Here is a 19,878-nt window from a genome sequence, read left to right on the forward strand (position 1 = left end):
TCTTAACGAATCTTGGAAAGAACTAAGAAATTAAACTGAATATTTGATGTGTTTTTCAAAATTTTACTATAATTTTAATATTTATTTTCAATATTAAGTACAAAAGAAAACATTTGTAATATAATTCGTTTTCAGTAAAGCGCCAATGACGAAGTAGGTTCTAGGCTTCTGCAGTGAGGCAATACCTAAACTCTTATTTGTAGTTATTTTTCTTCGATTCAAACTTGATTTGCATATTCAATTTAAGTTTCACTCGTTTTAAGATTTATTTTTTTATTTATTTGCATTAATATATATTGTATGTTTGTTCGCATTGATTGTTTGTTTAATTTATGTTCGTTTGAAGTTTCGTTTAATAGCAAAATATTATTTTAATAGCAAAATATTTTTTGTTTAAGCTTGATTTTCATATTAAATCTAAGCATTATTCGCTTTAAGATCTATTTATTCATTTATATTATTACTTGTTGTTTGTTTTTTGCTATGATTGTTTATTTAATTTATTTAATTTTTCTTCGTTTTTTATTTAAAAAAGTTTCAAGTTTTTATGGCATGCGGGGCGGGGGGAGGTTGCTTACTGTCCAATTATTCTTGACTTTAAAAACCGGATCTAGAACTTTCAATTTAAATCGAATGAGGCTTTTTTTTATAGTCTATACGATTACCTCTTTGATAAAAACCTTATATATGAACAATAGACGGCTTGTATAGCTTGTGGACAGCGATTGACAACAATGAATGGATTGAAAAAATAGCTCCAATAAGGGGGTTTTGACCATTTCACTTGCTGACACAAAGGGATCACGACTGTTTGGAATTGACCTTAATGGGATTTGTGTGCCAAAGCAATTTTGCATCTATCACAGATTTTGTATTTTAACCATATAATTGGATAATAATAATAGATTTAGAATGTGTTCTTCCCATACAAAACTTTACCTTATTAAAGTCTTTGGGGAGGGGGTGGCGTACACGGCATAAAGAAGAAAACTTTAGCGTAGACAGGAGGAGAGGGGGCGGGGTAAATTGGAGACTCATCCAATACGGGGTGGAACTTCACTTATCTCCTCCGTTCCCGATTTAGGAGAATAGACAAACTCATTGGGCTGAAGAAAGATTGTTGGACCGTTTGAGTTGTGAAGGACGTTAAAATATTCAAAAATACTTTATATTTTCAGTTATTGCAGGATTGATTTCATAGATTGTAAAATGGTGAGCCCCCTGGGCCATCATTTGGGTGAACCTCAACTCATATATGTTATTTTGAGTTATACTTTTATCGCATTGCGTTCATTTTTAAGCCTTGAGATAAAAACTGAAACCTTAGCGTAGACAGTGGTGAGGGGAAGTCTCCCACCTCGCAAGCATAATTGAGCAGCCACAGAGAAAGTAATACAACTGAAAATAATCTGTCTTTTTAAAATGTCATTTTCCAAAAAAAAAACAAACAACATCGTCTAAAGAAACCTGAAGTGGTATCTCTGACATTTCTTTTGATTCTTTATTCCCGTTACTTTAAGATGAAAAATTTAGAATATTATAGAATGGGTCTAGTCGTCCTTTCCCTCAATAATTCAAATTTGTAAAATCCACCCCGGGAAATTCCCCCCCCCCTCACAGAACATTTTCTTTTCCTGCTGATACTTTCCCCGCGTTAAATTTCACCCAGCAAACATTTATTTATGTAATTTATTTATTAAGTTACATTAATACCAGCACTAAATTTATTTATTAATTTACTTTAATATCTATTATATGATTGTTTGCATTGATTGTCTATTTAATGATTGTTTGATTGTTTATATGCCCCCAGGGCATAACTTACAACACCTACCCCCGGGCCCTGGTGGGCTGTAACGACACCGGAGTTTTTTGTTATCAGAACTTTGAAATATTTTAACAAAATGTCTATCTCAAAATTTTTATCTGATGCATTTAGGGAGTGGAGGAGGGGGGGGGCTAGTTACCCTCCAATCTCTTTTGACTCTTAAAAAAAGAACAAGAACTTTCAATTTCCAATCAAATGAGCCCTCTCCAAAGTTTTTATGAGCATCCATTCCATAAGAAATAAAATGAAGGATTCGGAGAATCCTTAAATTACAACCCTTGCCTTGAGGGCTGAGGGGGAGTTGTCATCCTCAAAGACCTAATTTTCAGAACTTAAAACTACGTTTAATAAAATGGCTGTCTCAAAATTCTGATTGGATGTGTTTGGGGAAAAGGTGGGCGTGAGAGGGGGGTCAGTCGCCCTCAAGTAACTTTCGACTATTAAAAAGGGCACTAGCCCTTTGAATTTCCAATCGAATGAGCCTTTTTTGAAGTTTCTATGACACCGCCTTCTATACAAACCTTATATGCCCAGAGGGTATAACTTAAAACCCTTGCCTTGAGGGTTGTGGGGAAGTGTCCTCCTCAAAAACATATTTTCTATTTTAAAATTAACTAAGCTGAACAAAATCGCTATCTACAAATTTTGATTGGATTTTTTTTGGGAGGATGATGGGCGTGGGGTGGCTAGTAGACCTCAAAGCACTATCGACTATTAAAAAGGGCACTAGCCCTTTGAATTTCCAATTGATTGTGCCTTTTTTGAAGTTTTTACGACAATGCCTTCTATAAAAATCTTATATACCCCCAGGGCATAACTTAAAACCCTTGTCCCTAGTGTTGTGGGGGAGTGTCCTCCTCAAAAACATATTTTCTATCTTGAAATCAGCTACGCTGAACAAAATGGATATCTCAAAATTTTGATTGGATGTGTTTGAGGGAATGATGGGCGTGGGGTTGCCCTCCAATCCCTTACGAATATTAAAAAGGGCACAAGCCCTTTGAATTTTTAATATAATGAGCCTTTTTTGAAGTTTCTACGACAACGCCTTCTATAAAAACCTTATATGCCCCCAGGGCATAACTTAAAACCCTTGTCCTAAGGGTTGTGAGGGATTGCCCTCCTCAAAAATATATTTTCTATCTTGAAATGAACGACACTGAACAAAATGGCTCTCTCAACATTTTGATGGGATGTGTTTGGGGGAATGATTGGAGTGGGGGGCTAGTGGCCGTCCAATTACTGTCGAATATTGATACTGACACTAGTTCTTTCAATTTTAAATATAATAAGCCCGTTTTTAAATTTTTATGACAACACCTTATTTGAAAACCTTATTTGCCCCCAGGGCATATCTTAAAACCCTTGTCCTAAGGGTTGTGGGGAGTTTCCTTCTCAAAAATATATTATCTATCTGGAAATCAACTACGCTGAACAAAATGGCTATCTCAAAATTTTAAATGGATGTGGTTGGGGGACTGATGGGCGTGGGGGGGGGGCTATTGGCCCACCAATCAATTTCTACTATTAAAATGGGCACAAGCCCATTGAATTTCTAATATAATGAGCCTGTTTTGAAGTTTCTAGGACAACACCTTCTATAAAAACCTTTTATGCCCCCAGGGCATAACTTAAAACCCTTGTCCTGAGGGTTGTGGGGGAGTGTCCTTCTCAAAACCATATTATCTATGTGTAAATCAACTACGATGAAAAACATGGCTATCTCAAAATTATGATTGGCTGTGGTTGGGGGACGGATGGGCGTAGAGGGGGCTAGTTGCCCTCCAATCACTTTTGACTATGAAAAAGGGCACTAGACCATTGAATTTCAAATAGAATGAGCCTTTTTTGAAGTTTCTACGACAACGCCTTCTATAAAAACCTTATATGCCCCCAGGACATAACTTAAAACCCTTGTCCTGAGGGTTGTGGGGGATTTTCCTCCTCAAAAATATGTTTTCTATCTGGAAATCAACTACGCTGAACAAAATGAATATATCAAAATTTTAATTGGATGTTTTGGGGAAATTATGGGAGTGGGGGGGCTAGTTGCCCTCCAATCATTTTCTACTATTAAAAAGGGCACTAGTCCTTTGAATTTCCAATCGAATGAGCCTGTTTTGAAGTTTCTATGACAACGCCTTCTATATAAGCCTTTAATGCCCTGAGTGCACAACATAAAACCAACAAAACTCTCAAAATTTTGAGTGGTGGTGTGTGGGGGAATTATGGGAGTGGGGAGGGGGCTAGTTGCCCTTCAATCACTTTTGACTATTAAAAAGGGCAATAGCCCTTTGAATTTCCAATAGAATGAGCCTTTGTTTAAGTTTCTATGACGCCACCTTCTATAAAAAACTTATATAACCCCAGGTCATAACTTAAAAGCCTTGCCCTGAGGATTGAGGGGGAGTTTCCTCCTCAAAGATATATTTTCTGTCTTAAAATTAGCTGCATTAAACCACAGCGTTTTCTCCAAATCTCTCTTGGATTTTTTGGGGGGGTGTTGGGCGGGGAAGGGCGAGTTACCCTCCAAACACTTTCGACTATTAAAAAGGGTACTATCCCTTTTAATTTCCAATTGATTGAGCCTGTTATGAAGCTTCTACGACAACGCCTTCTATAAAAACCTGATATGCCCCCAGGGCATAACTTAAAACCCTTGTCCCAAGTGTTGTGGGGGAGTGTCCTCCTCAAAAACATATTTTCTATCTTGAAATCAGCTACGCTGAACAAAATGGATATCTCAAAATTTTGATTGGATGTGTTTGAGTGAATGATGGGCGTGGGGTTGCCCTCCAATCCCTTACGAATATTAAAAAGGGCACTAGCCCTTTGAATTTTTAATATTATGAGCCTTTTTTGAAGTTTCTACGAAAACGCCTTCTATAAAAACCTTATATGCCCCCAGGGCATAACTTAAAACCCTTGTCCTGAGGGTTGTGAGGGCTTGCCCTCCTCAAAAATATATTTTCTATCTTGAAATGAACTACGCTGACCAAAATGGCTCTCTCAAAATTTTGATTGGATATGTTTGGGGGAATGATTGGAGTGGGGGGCTAGTTGCCCTCCAATCACTTTCGACTATTAAAAAGGGCACTAGCCCTTTGAATTTCCAATCAAATCAGCCTTTTTTTAAGTTTCTACGACAACACCTTCTATAAAAACCTTATATGCCCCCCAGGGCATAACTTAAAACCCTTGCCCTGAGGGTTGTGGGGAGTTTCCTTCTCAAAAATATATTATCTATCTGGAAATCAACTACGCTGAACAAAATGGCTATCCCCACTTTTTAAAGGGATGTGTTTGGGGGAAGGAGGGGCGTGGGGGGGGGCTAGGTGCCCACCAATCACTTTCGACTATTAAAATGGGCACTAGCCCATTGAATTTCTAATATACTGTGCCTTTTTTGAAGTTTATACGACAACTCCTTCTATAAAAGCCTTATATGCTCCAAGGACATAACTTAGAACCCTTGTCCTGAGGGTTGTGGGGGAGTTTCCTCCTCAAAAACATCTTTTCTATCTGGAAATCAACTACGCTGAACAAAATGGCTATCTCAAAATTTTGACTGGATGTGTTTGGGGGAATGATGGGCGTGGAGGGGGCTAGTTGCCCACCAATCACTTTCGACTATTAAAAAGGGCACTAGCCCATTGAATTTCTAATAGAATGAGCCTTTTTTGAAGTTTCTACGACAACGCCTTCTATAAAAACCTTATATGCCCCCAGGACATAACTTAAAACCCTAGTCCTGAGGGTTGTGGGGGATTTTCCTCCTCAAAAATATGTTTTCTATCTGGAAATCAACTACGCTGAACAAAATGAATATATCAAAATTTTAATTGGATGTTTTTGGAAAATTATGGGAGTGGGGGGGCTAGTTGCCCACCAATCACTTTCGACTATTAAAATGGGCACTAGCCCATTGAATTTCTAATAGAATGAGCCTGTTTTGAAGTTTCTATGACAACGCCTTCTATATAAGCCTTTTATACCCTGAGGGCACAACTTAAAACCCTCAAAACTCTCAACATTTTGATTGGATGTGTTTGGGGGAATGATGGGAGTGGGGAGGGGGCTAGTTGCCCTTCAATCACTTTTGACTATTAAAAAGGGCACTAGCCCTTTGAATTTCTAATAGAATGAGCCTTTTTTGAAGTTTCTACGACAACGCCTTCTATAAAACCTTATATGCCCCCAGGGCATAACTTAAAACCCTTGTCCTAAGGGTTTTGGGGGAGTTTCCTCCTCAAAAACATATTTTCTATCTGGAAATCAACTATGCTGAACAAAATGGCTATCTCCAAATTTTGATTGGATGTGTTTGGGGGAATGATTGGCGTGGGGGGGGCTAGTTGACCTCCAATCACTTTCGACTATTAAAAAAGGCAATAGCTCTTTGAATTTCTAATAGAATGAGCCTTTTTTGAAGTTTCTACGACAACACCTTCTATAAAAACCTTTAATGCCCCCAGGGCATAACTTAAAACCCTTCTCCCGAGGGTTGTGGGGGAGTGTCCTCCTCAAAAACATTTTTTCTATGTGGAAAACAACGACGCTGAACAAAATGGCTATCTCAAAATTTTAATTGGATGTGTTTGGGGGAATGACGGGCAGGGGAGGGGGCTAGTTGCCCTCCAATCAGTTTCGACTATTAAAATGGGCACTAGCCTTTTGAATTTACAATCGAACGAGCCATTTTTGAAGTTTCTACGACAACTCCTTCTATAAAAACCTTATATGCCCCCAGGGTATAACTTAAAACCCTTGTCCTAAGGGTTGTGGGGGAGTTCCCTCCTCAAAAAAATATTTTCTATTTTGAAACCAACTAAACTGAACAAAATTCCAATCTCAAATTTTGAGTGGATGTGTTTGGGGTAATGATGGGCGTGGGGGGGGGCTATGTGCCATCCAAACACTTACGACTATTAAAACGGGTACAAGCCCTTTGAATTTCCAATCGAATGAGCCTTTTTTTAAGTTTCTACGACAACTCGGTCTATAAAAACCTTATATGCCCCCACGGCATAACTTAAAACCCATGTCCTGAGGGTTGTGGGGGATTGACCTCCTCAAAAATATGTTTTCTATCTGTAAACCAACTACTCTGAACAAAATGGCTCTCTCAAAATTTTCATGGAATGTGGGTGGGGGACTGATGGGAGTGGGGGGGCTAGTTGCCCTTCAATTACTTTCGACTATTAAAAAGGGCACTAGCCTTTTGAATTTCCAATCAAATTAGCCTTTTTTGAAGTTTCTACGACAACGCCTTCTATAAAAGCCTTATATGCTCCGAGGGCATAACTTAAAACCCTTGCCCTGAGGGTTGTGGGGGGTGTCCTCCTCAAAAATATATTTTCTATCTGGAAATCAACTACGCTGAACAAAATGGCTATCTCAAAATTTTGATTGGATGTGTTTGGGGAATGATGCGCGTGGGGGGGGGGGGGGCTAGTTGCCGTCCAATCATTTTCGACTATTAAGAAGGGCACTAGAACTCTCAATTTCCAACCGAATGAGCCCCCTTTGAATTTTCTACGACGACCCCTTCCATATAAAGTGCCTCTGGGGAAAAAAAATAAAACATTGGAGCCACATGGCCTTTACTATAGGCAAAGCTACAGCGTTGCCTCTGAAAGATTGAATTGGGTACAATGTATTATTTTTTGTTGTTTTTGTTGCTTAGACCAGGACAGTTCGTATCGAAGGAGTTGTCGTGGGAAGTTTGAAAAGGGCTCATTCGATTGAAAACAGAAAGGGCTGATGCCCTTCCTGATAGTCGAAAGTGATTTGAGGACAACTAATCCCCCTTCCACTCCCACCCTCCCACGCCCACCCTCCCTCGCCAACCCTCCCGTTTTGCTCTTAAAATTTAGCCAAATCAAAATAGCGTAAGTGTATCTAAGCTATCAAAGAAAGTAAACAGATTTTTTGGCGAATGCTATCAAGTTTTCCATTTCAGGTCAACTAGAGGAGGTATGAAACTAAATTAAACAGTATTATGTGTGTCCAGATTTTTAAAAGGGTGTATGTTGTTAAAAATTGCTTAAATTTTTTCTCCGGCATACAAATAGCAGGCCAAACTAGTTTTAAAAAACGAAAAGATTTAAAATGTTATTTTTTTTCACCTGACAACACTAAGTCAATATAAAACGAACAAAAATTAATTAAAAAAACTTTTTCCACAAAATAATTTTTCAAAGAAAAGTAAAGAGCTCCATTAAACAAAAAATTAGCAAAAATAAAATCAAATAATTTACCAAGCGTGAAACTACCACAAATCAGCATCGATAAATAAATGAAATCCAAAACGAACAGAAATTACAATAATTATTCGAGTCAACTCAAAAGGAGCAGAAACTAACTTAAGTTGGGCGCACAACCTCTATGCCTTCCCAAGGCCAGAACCAAATTTGCACACTACTGTAAAAATATAAATGTTTTTACTTTTATAGCTTTAATAAATCAAATAATATTAACATTTTGATTACTAAATCTCAGTATATGTAAATTAAACTGACAATGCACATTCATTTGTATTTTCTACTTATCGATGCTGATTTGTATTAGTTTCACACTTGTTAGATTATTTGATTTTACTTTTGCTCATTTTTTGTTTAATAGAGTTCGTTACTTTTCTTTGAAAAACTTATTTTTCGGAAAAAGTTTTTTAATTTAATCAGTTAAATAAAACTTGTTTTTTTTTATTTAATACTAGCTAAGGTACCGTCTGCATTGGCATTGTGGCTTGCCTGAGTTGGCGAATAATCGTAATGAGGATCCTTGATTTTGGGGTACTAGCCTCAGAAAGGTTAATAATTGTATTAAAATAAATTGGAATACTTTAACTTTTTGGCATTTCTGTTTCTGCCAATTGCAGGTTTTAAAAGATATTTTCTTTGAACACGATGAAGACAGAGGGTCTTCTCAGGGCTTCATACATCGGAGATAATTATAAGAGAGCATCTTTGCGCGAATAAAGACAAGGCAAAACGATATCGCCGAAGTCATCCAATGAAGGGGAAATACACCTCCTTTTAACCCCTTCAGCCTTTTTAACCTATTTAAACTTTTTAGTTCTTTTTTTAACTTTCATCCCTTTAACCTATTCAAACCGTTAAGCTCTTTAGCTGATTTGCTCTGTTTAACCCGTTTAAGATTTTTTTTTTACCCATTTAACACTTTAATACTTTCTAACAATTTAACCTACTTTAGATCAACATGGCCCTTTCAACATGTTATACCTTTTTAACTCTTTTTACCAGTTTAACCCCCTTTAACCGTTTCACTCTTTTTTTGCAACTAAAAGCTTTGTAACGAATTGCTATTGATATTTTCTGTAAGTTTAGAAAATATTGTTAATGTTTCAAATTTGAAAAAAATCTCCTATCTTTAAGAAATCTTTACTTGGAACTCTCATAACTTTTTTTGTTACAGGAAGTAATAGAACATTCGTTTCTAAAAAATGTATATGATTCAAATAAATATGAAATATGTACATTTCTAAAAAAATGTGCATGTTTCATCAAAAACCCACTCCCCAAACACCTCATCACCACCCTTTTAGACCATTGTGCAAGAAATACTCTATTTTCTCTTCATTTTTGGATATTAGTCAAGATTTTTATCATATTTTTTGCTTTTGAATATGTTTACCTTCATTGGAGCTGTATCATTGATATTTCCCATACATCTTTATCATAAATTATTTTTCCAAGACTTTCATATTTTAAAAAAAATCACCTGTTAAATTTATGAATTTCTACTGATAATTTATTTCAATGTGTGATAAACAAATGCTTTTTTTCTAAACTTTTCCAGTGGAAACATTTTTGGTATGCGGCTTTTAGAAGATCTGCGCATGTCCCTACTAAATAAAACATACACTGTTACAAAGTGAAACTATTTTCTTTTTTCTTAGAAATGTAATTTGAATAACAATTACATCCCCCTCCCATGACCTCAATACTTGGCTTCTAGAAAATATTATGAAAAATCGTTTTTCCCCTCATTTTGAAAATGGGCTGATGTTTTCTTGACATATTTTCCAATTTAACCCTTGTGTTTCATAAGACGCTCTTATAGAATTGGAACAAAATTCAAACTTTAGCGTAAAGAGTGAGGTATTGACGAGGAGGCAACCCCCTTCATATACGTAATAATTTCTGTTTGTTCTAAGTTTTAATGTTGCTCCTTACTTTCAGTTGATAAAACTTGTATTGTTCTATTTAATTTCTGATCGTTTTTTAAATAATCCCAGGAAATTTGACCCCACCTCCACGGACAAATACTCTCCACACGGAAACATCCTCTAGACACTTCGATCCCGATGAATTTTTACCCGGGACAATTATCCTTAACAGCTCCACTCGTAAAATTAAGACAGAATAGAGAAAGTAAGATATAAAAATAATTTTGTATAGGAATTCTTGCAAACTACCTCATTGTATAATTTCTCCTCAAAAGTTCACCCCCTTCAAAGTTCCCTCCCCAAGGAAAAATCCGCCGTGGAAAAACCCTCAGCAGAAAATTTGTCGCCCCCCTCACTCTAAAATGTATGCATGCTTCCCAATAACTTATACAATGCATAAAAAATGGACAAATTTCATAGCTTAAAGACCTTTCCCCTGAGGCTAGGGGGGAGGTAATTTTATATCTAAAGGCATAGTTATTGGGCCTTTCAACTATGATGAGCAAAATGGCTTTCTCAAAGTTTTGATCGGACACTTTTGGGGAAAAAAGCTGCGAGGAAGGGGGCCTCGTCACCCTCCAATATAGTTGGTCACTTGATAAGGGCACTAGAACTTTTAATTTCCGTCCAAATGAGCCCTCTCATGATATTCTAGAACCACTGGGTCGATATGATCACCCCTGGGGAAATAAATTAAATAAACACGCATCCGTGATCTTTCCTCTGGCAATAAATAAAAAATTCCAATTTTTGCAGATAGGAGCTTGAAACCTCTGCAGTAGCGTTCTCTGATACGCTGAATCTGATGGTGTTATTTTAAGATACGTTAACATTCCATGGCTTTTAGGGAGTGTTTCCCCCTTCTTTCGAAAATAAGGGATTTTTTTCTGGCTTCTAGCTTTTAATAGGTAAGACTAAACTTAATGAGAATTATATATTTGAAAGTAGCATAAAAATTTGATTCTTTTGATATATATAGCCTATTGGTATCAAAATTCCTTTTTTTATAGTTTCGGTTACAATTGAGCTGGGTCGCTCCTTACTTACAATTTGTTACCACGAACTGTTTGAAACTGCTAAATTAAGAATATAATAGTAACAGTACACTGTTGCTATTATAGTGTGTCTTCCTTAGAAGTAGCCTTCATAAAAGACCACCGATAAAACGGAAAAGATTTTCGGAAAATAATTCTAAAGCAAAATAAAAAACAGAAAATACTTTTCTTAGAAAATTACATAAAAGACAAAAAAGGCTATACCGAAAAGAGAGAACAACTCACTTTTAATTATCAGATTTAGTAACTTCCGCTAAGTGACTTGCCTCTCGAAGAGCGGTTGACATACTACCACTAATTAGGAGTTGATAGATTGTAGATACCACTGTGGTCGTGCTTTGCAAACAAGTCATCAGATTTCCCAGGTTCCGTAGGTTGTCACAACAAGATAGGGTGGCCGGGTAGGATTTCAAGCTTCTGATTAATTAGATATTTACGGTTTTCAAGCAACAGCGTTATTATGTTCAAATCTGATTTGAAAATCATAAGTCTGAACAAGGGGATAAATCTGATCTGCGGACAATAAATCTATGTTGGGACATCTGTCTCAAATTTTAAGTACATGATTATTTTTATATTGAAATCAATCTTCTTTTCATATTTTCTGACACTATGAAAAAGTACATTTACTAGAAAACTTCCGTTTCCACTAACAAATTTTAAGTAACAAAAACCATCAGAAATTAAAAAAAAAATTCAACTCAAAGTAAGGAGCAAAATTAAAACGAACAGAAATTATTCTGTGCATGAGGAAGACTGTTTCCTACTTTCTCCCACACTCGTTTTGCTGAAACTTTCTCCCTCACTCGTACTGCTGAAAAACAAGGGCCTTTGAATGGGATTATAAAGCTTTAAAGCACTGATAAACTTTCACGTACTGAGTGAGGTGTTGCGGAGGTGGCTGCCCTAATCATATACGGAATACTTTCTGTTCGTTTTGAGCTTTAGTCCTTACATTCAAGTTTCTCCTTACTTTCAGTTGAAAAAGTTAAATTTTTCTATAAATTGAAACATAAAACTAAATTAAATGACAATGAGTAAAACAGTAAAACTTAAAACCAACAAAAACAGCCGCATACAAAAATTGGGTTGCAACCTTTATCGATTAAAAACTGAAAGCTCTATTTCGCCCTTTAAAATTTGAAAGGGATTGGAGGGCAAATAACCCCCCTCCTGTAACCACTTGGCACCCGCTCAACCACCACAAGACACCCAATCTAAGTTTTGGGGGATTCATCCTGTAAAAAATAGTCGAAAGTTCCATAAAATATGCCTAAGTGGATGATAGGAACCGCCGTAACCCCCGGGTCAAGAGCTTAAAACTATGCAAGGTACTCTTTTTTACACATAGATTTTATTATAAAAAAAAGAGGAGTGTATTTGATCTTGGGATTCTGATTAGCTTAAAATCGTAGATTCTGTTGAGTGAGAGGGGTTTTAATGGGACCCTATTGAAAAGCTTCTTCCATGTTTTTTTTTTACCAGGCCACTTCATACGGAAGACATGGTCATATATAATTCCGAGAGAGCTGAACGGACTGGACACTGAAGGTACTAGTGTCCTTCTAAAGATTTGAAAGAAATCGGATGAAGCAAATTATTTACAGTATCCTGAAAAAGGCCCAAAAAATTGAGTCAAAACTTTGAGCGAGTATTGGAGGGGATAGGTTAAACTAAACATTTTAATTTTGACTTTGAAGGTAAACATGGGCCAAAAGATAATATTTGCCTCCAGGTTACAATGTCTGGAATATCTTTGAAACTACCGTGGGGGTGGACTTCCAACCTTCAGGTACTATGAGGCAGGAGGAAACAAGGGGCTGGTATAGGTATAGAAATCGAACTTCAGTGTTCCGGGGTAGGGGAAGGGGCTAAGCAGTTTTCTCTCAAATCTAAAAGTAAATAATGTTTGATACTGTAAGCTTCTATAATACTTACAGTTTTTGCATGACTGAATTACGAGACATATCAAAAGGCAGTATGGGTTGCCAAGTTCTCAAAATCGAATACATGTTATATCTCAGGATCAGAAAAAATATTAATGAGGGGAGGGGGATTGGAATAGGACTGGGAATGATAATTCGGAGGAAGGGATAGATCAGAACCAAAAGACACTGTTTGCATCCAGGTTATCAAACGCCCCATCTCCAATATCTTAGAAAAGGAAATGGGCCACTGAAATAGAAAATGAAAGTTGCAGTGCCTTTTTAAGAGTCGAAGATGATTTTAAGGCAGCCAGCCTCCCTCCCGTGTCTTTTTTTGCCACTCTATCCATATCTCAAAGCCCCCCAAGAGATACGATAAAAATACTGAGATTGAAATTCTTTCAAAAGAGTCAAAACGATCCTTCAATATACCTCAGGAGATAACGCAACCCTCAGCCAACCTTGAGCCACCCCTAGCCAGGAGTGGCTCAATGGACCTAAGCTAGGGGGAGTATTATAGGGATAATTACTTGGACAATAGCCCTCCCCTGATTTTCACGAAAGTCCTGTGATGTCAAGATAGCCCTGTCAAGATTCCGACAAAATTCCCTGGCAAGAGTCCCGGGTTTCAAGGTAAAGTATTTGTGTTTAAGTATTTTTAAATGATTAATCGGAGTGTGGTAGGGATATTTAACAAGTAGTAATAATAGGAAAATTAACCAGGAGAATGGAGCTGATAGTCCCTCGCAACTGTGCAATTCCGTCCCTGTTTCTAGGTGTTATGACGCAATTGTGTGTCAGTATTTTTATATTATTAATCGGAGTGTAGTTGGGATATTTAACAAGTACCAACAAATGGAGTTACTAGCCCCTCGAACCTGTGCAATATGGTTCCAGGTGGTATATTAAAGGGAACACAGCTAGCAACACACCCTCGCGTTTTAAATAGGTCCATAGAAAAACAGCCTGGGAATTTTATGGCACCCATAGGAAAATAGCATGAGATGCCCAGAGCAGATTAAATTAGGATTCCAAGAAGGCCGTGTTTCCATGACAGCCATGTTACGTCACGACATCCCTGGTAATATTCCCGGGATTCCAAGTGTATCAGTATGTTCTATACGAGTAATCGGAGTGCGGTCGGGATGTTTAACAAGTAGCAATAATAGGAAATTAAACATGGGAAATGGAGCTACTAACCGCTCGCTCTTGCTCAATGCAGACCCTGTTACTATCTGGCAAAATTCTTGGGACTCCTGATGTTCTATTAAAGGGAATACAGCTAGCGATGTTCCCGTGACACAGCCCCCTGGACACCATGACGTCACAGGGCACACCCCGTTTTAAATGGACAGGTATAACATGAATGACACAATTTTATGTAACCTTGCAACAGGATCCTTGGGGAATTCCCTTTTGTAACTTAACGACAGCACACACCTTACGCACTGACGGCTCACATATCTCATGTAAGGATGGCATACATCTTACGTAATGACAGCACGTATCTTGCGTAATGATGGTGCACACATCAATGTCACATAATACTTTTTTTGGAATTTTAGTTTTCGTCGAAACGTTCGGAGCGTTTTTTCTTTAGTTATTTGTCCTCACTAGGACTCGAAAGTTCTATTTCCTTCCATTAGAAGAGCCCCTTAAGCATCAGGTCTAACAAGCTATTTCAAAAATGATGTTAGAAAAACTAAGTAAAACTTTGTTAGTATTAAGGAGAAAAGTTGTTTCTTCTAAGAAAAAGATTGTTAGTATTATGAAATACTTGCTACTTCTAACAGAAAACTTGTTAGAGTAAACAGAAAATTGTTGCTTCTAAGAAAAATTCTTTATCTTTGACGTAAAACTTGCTGCTATTAGAGAATATTAGTTACTATTAAGAAAAAAAGTTACTTCCAAGAGGATTCGATAGTATCAAGTAAAACTTTGTTATTAATGAGGAAGAATTTGTTACTTCTAAGAAAAAATGTGTTAGTATTAAGTAAAACTTTGTTAGTATTAATGAAAAACTTGTTACTTCTAAGAAACAAATTTGTAAGTGTTAAGAAAAAATTGCTACTTTTAACTGAAAAATGTTTAGAGTAAACAGAAAATTGTTAATTCCAAGAAAAAGTTTTTATCTTTGACGGAAAACTTGCTGCTATTTCTTACTATTAAGAAAAACCTGTTACATCCAAGAAAAATTTGCTAGTATTGACTAAAACTGTGTTAGTACTAAGGAAAAAGTTGTTACTTCTAAGAAGAAATTTGTTAGTGTTAAGAAAAACTTGCTACTTCTAACAGAAAACTTGTTAGAGTAAACAGAAAATTGTTGCTTCTAAGAAAAATTCTTTATCTTTGACGTAAAACTTGTTGCTATTAGAGAATATTAGTTACTATTAAGAAAAAAAGGTACTTCCAAGAGGATTCCACAGTATTAAGTAAAACTTTGTTATTATTAAGGAAAAATTTGTTACTTCTAAGAAAAAATGTGTTAGTATTAAGTAAAACTTTTATAGTATTAAGTAAAAACTTGTTACTTCTAAGAAACAAATTTGTAAGTGTTAAGAAAAAATTGCTACTTTTAACTGAAAAATGTTTAGAGTAAACAGAAAATTGTTAATTCCAAGAAAAATTTCTTATCTTTGACGGAAAACTTGCTGCTATTTCTTACTATTAAGAAAAACCTGTTACATCCAATAAACATTTGCTAGTATTGACTAAAACTGTGTTAGTACTAAGGAAAAAGTTATTACTTCTAAGAAGAAATTTGTTAGTTTTAAGAAAAACTTGCTATTTCTAACAGAAAACTTGTTAGCGTAAACAGAAAATTTTTACTTCTAATAGAAATTTGTTATCTTTGACGGAGAAGTTGCTGTTATTAGAAAATATTAGTTAATATTAAGAAAAACCTGTTACTTCCAAGAGAATATAATAGTATTTAGTAAAAATTTGTTATCATTAAGGAAAAAGTTGTTACTTGTAAGAAACAATTTGTTAGTATTATGTAAAACTTTGTTAGTACTAAGGAAAACTTGTTTTTCTTACTATTAAGATAAACATGTTGCATCCAATAAAAATTTGATAGTATTAAGTAAAACTGTGTTAGTATTAAGGGCAAAGTTGTTACTTCTAAGAAAAAATTTGTTAGTGTTAAGAAAAACTTGCTACTTCTAACAGAAAACTTATTAGCATTAACCAAAAATTGTTACTTCTAAGAGAAATTTGTTATCTCTGTCGGAAAAATTGCTGCCATTAGAAAGAAACTAGTTTCTATTTAGAAAAAAACATGTTACTTCCAAAATAAATTTGATAGTATTGATTAAAGTCTTTTTTCGTCTTAAGAAAAAACGTGTTGCTTCTATGGAAACCAAGTCCCGTTGTTAAAAAAATGCAGTGTTTAATTTAGATTCATAAGCTTATTTTTGGAGTGAAGAGGTTGAAAATATCCTAAGGGTGGTGAGGGGGCTTGTCATACGGATAGCTGGCTTGTAATAGCAGTGTAGCGAGAAAGTGTCTTCAAAGGGATCGTGATGGGGTTGCCTCGTGAAAAACTTGAATCAATGTGTTGAATGGATAATTTTTAGCAATAAATGTCTGAAAAATTTCTTAGGAATAGTGATGTGATGTCAGATGGGTGCTGCAGATTAATAATAGTATGGCACAGTGCCGGAAATTGCTTGGAGTGTCACGTTCAGGTAATGAAATATATGATAGGCATGTAATGTCGTGGTGGCAGGGTGTCTTTTGGAAGTTATTAAGCAAGAATAGGCTTGCGTAAAAACTTAAATCAATGGATTGAATGCATAGTTTTTAACAAGAGATGTCTGAACAATGTCTTAGGAGTAGTGATGAAATGTTACAGGGTGTTACAGAGCAGTAATAGTGTGGAACAGGTCTTTGAATCGTTAGAAAATAATAGTAATAGAAAATGTATCCATTAAGGGTGTTCAAACGCTAAAAGACGCTTAAAATGTTGATGACGGGTGTCGCAGGGTGCCGTAGAGCAGTAATAGTGTTGTACTGCAGCGTGAATTGCTTCGAGTATTACGTTCTGATAGTGAAATGCCGAGTTCCAATGGGACGTGGATGGTAGTGAATGCCGTGGGACGTAATGTCGCGGTGGTGGGGTGTCTTTTGTAGGGTATTAAGAAAGTCCAGGCTCTCGAAAAACTTGAATCAATGAATAAAAAGCATATTTTTTAACAAGAAATTTCTGAAAAATGTTTTAGGAATAATAATGAGATGTTAGAGGGTGCCGCAGAGCAGTAATTGTGTGGCACAGGGCTGGGAATCATTGGAAAATAACAGCAGTAGAAAATATATCCATTGAGGATGTTCAGACGCTAGAAGACGCTTAAAATGATGATGGCGGGTGTCACAAGATGCCACAGAGTAGTAACAGTGTGGTACTGTTGTATGAATTGCTTGCAGTATCACATTCTGGTAATGAAATCCCTAGTTCCGTTGTTCAATGCCACGCTGATGGTAGGGGGGCAGGCGTATAATGTCGTGGTGACGGGTTGTCTTTTGTAGGTTATTATGAAAGTCGAGGCTCGCGAAGAACTCGAATCAAGGGATTGAAAGCATAATTTTTGACAAGAAATGTCAAGACAAGAAATTTTTGACAAGAAAGTGGCACTATTGATTCCGGGGCCCCTATACTTAGATTTTATGAAGAAAGGGCCCCATGCTCGTAAGTTTCTTTGAAATATCATTTTAATGAGTTGAGTAAAGAAGCGAGCGTACAGTATATATATTAATTACCGATAAAATATAATTAGCGATGTCTCTCACGAAAAAGTATTTTGATGAGCGTATGGACAACATAAAGCAACTGGTAGAAAATCTTCGTACAGAAAATGCAGCGTTGAAACAAGAGAACACTGGCTTGAAATCTGTTCTTGTGGCAGTTAAAAACAAGGTTTTAAGAACAGGATTGTATGTTAAACGCAAGAATCTTCTCATCCATTGAATTCCTAACAAGAAATATTGAAGAAACCGTTAATGATTTTTTGTCAGAAATGTCGGTACGGAACTACAGGGATAATAAGTTCACCACCATATATAGACTTAGAAGCAAGGCTAAAAGTCCCAGGAAGCAAAATTCTCGTGCGGCATCGGACCCTATTCTTCTATATGTTCTAAATCTTCGACATAAAGATAATATTATGGCTTGTGCTGGTAATCTAAGAAATACGGGGAAAAGCGTCAGTATTGACCTTCCATTCGAGCTGGCTAACGTCGGAAAGAACTTTTGAGTACGGCTTATAATTTAAGAAATTGTAAAGTTGCCTCCGATAAAGTGTCTCATACCAAAGTGGTTTCAGAAGGGGACTATGTTATGCCTAGAATCTAAAAAGACTTCTAGTTCTATCTGGATCTAGTTTGATGACGCATGATACGACCCGCTTACCCTAGTTTTCCCCTCGGCCAATTCTGATTTCGATTCTGACGCATGATTATTAGTGAGTGCTCACTTCCGCTCAATATATTATATCTTCAAAAAATGTGCTGTTTGTTAATGTTATTTTTCTTTTTGTATTTTCCCTTTTATTTTTCTTTCTTTACCCTCAGTATTTACACCTTCCTGTGCTATTTTACTGGTTATTTTTTGTTTGTTTCTGAGCAAAATAATCAAGTTCGTGTCATAACCTTTTTACTTCGGATTAAGAGGTTGACGTCACTGGCTCTCTGTCACCTGCATCGGTAAGTAATTATAGTTGAGACTTATTCTCTGTTGGGTATTAACACTAGCAAAACACAAGTGAAATTAATGATTATGAATTTGGAAGAGTTATTTTTAATGAAATTATAAATAACCCGGTTGGTAAAGCCCCCAATATGAATTTCTATGAAAATTTTGAGAATTTTATGGATAGTGTGTTTTTGGAGGAGCTGATTTTTTGGGACTCCAGAGCTCGGTGGGGTGATGCATTCCCGGTTGTGCACCTAAACGTTTAGGGCCTAAATTCCTCGTTTGATGATATTCAATTATTATGTAGGAATTCGCGCCCTGCAATTATCGGTCTCTGTGAAACATTTTTGAGCAAGAAACATCAGGTAGTTTTGGATATTCCCGGTTATGTATCGATATTTCTTAGCCGCAAGACGGCCCATAAAGGTGGGCTTGGATTTTACATCTGAAATAATTTTCAGGCTGTACTAAGACATAATTTATGTACAAATAATGAAAAGGTATTTGAGTCACTTTTTATAGAAGTCCCAATCAACGCTAAGGAAAGGGTAATAATAGCCGAAGTATATCGTTCTCCAAGTTGGTCTATAACTCAATTTATGGAAACATTAGAAGATGTTCTTGGGAAAGTCTTTGCTGAAAATTCTGAAGTTATATTGATGGCAGACTTTAACCTTGACCTTGTGTCATCTAGACAGGCTTCTAATCTTTAGTCTTTACTAATTTCGTATGGATTGGCTCCTTGAATAAACATACCAACAAGGATTTCTAACCAGTCAGCAACATTAATTGACAATATTTTTTCATCACTACACTTCATTAAGAACAAGGTATTGCTTTCCGACACTTTCGATCATTTGCCAGTTGCAGCCTTGTTTCCAACCCTCCACAATCCACAAAGAGTAGTCCTACAGGATACACCAAGATTCTGTTGCTCACCAGTGGAGCTGGATAGACCGAAAGAAGATCTGAGTACATCTTCACGGGACTTTTCTTTACCAGAAAATATTAATTTGGGCAATTATAACGATATATTAGGCCAATTTCATGACACTGTTAAGGAGAAATTCACGTCTTATTTTCTAAAAGCTCCTTTAAGGAATCCTCGATCAAAAAGATCAACACCCATAGCTCCCTGGTTAACATCGGGAGTCCTCAAGTCAATAAATAGGAAGCTGAACCTTTGGAAA

At 36.4% G+C, this 19,878-nt stretch overlaps 2 protein-coding genes across 2 annotated transcripts in view; both read right to left on the reverse strand.

Annotated features, from left to right (window-relative positions):
• Positions 1–11,337, reverse strand: part of LOC148947367 (uncharacterized) — a 75,709-nt gene extending 64,372 nt beyond the window's left edge. Inside the window, exon 1 of the mRNA XM_089095779.1 lies at positions 11,300–11,337. Coding sequence (XP_088951905.1) covers position 11,300 — 1 coding nt within the window. The 5' untranslated portion in view covers positions 11,301–11,337. The remainder of the gene's footprint in view (positions 1–11,299) is intronic.
• The window catches only part of LOC148947365 (uncharacterized), a 511,279-nt gene that overhangs the window by 245,964 nt on the left and 245,437 nt on the right, over positions 1–19,878 (reverse strand). The window lies entirely within an intron of this gene.

Source organism: Artemia sp. Qi Xiang Cuo, chromosome 10 (genome assembly GCF_049724085.1).
Source record: "Artemia sp. Qi Xiang Cuo chromosome 10, ASM4972408v1, whole genome shotgun sequence".
Taxonomy (NCBI): domain Eukaryota; kingdom Metazoa; phylum Arthropoda; class Branchiopoda; order Anostraca; family Artemiidae; genus Artemia; species Artemia sp. Qi Xiang Cuo.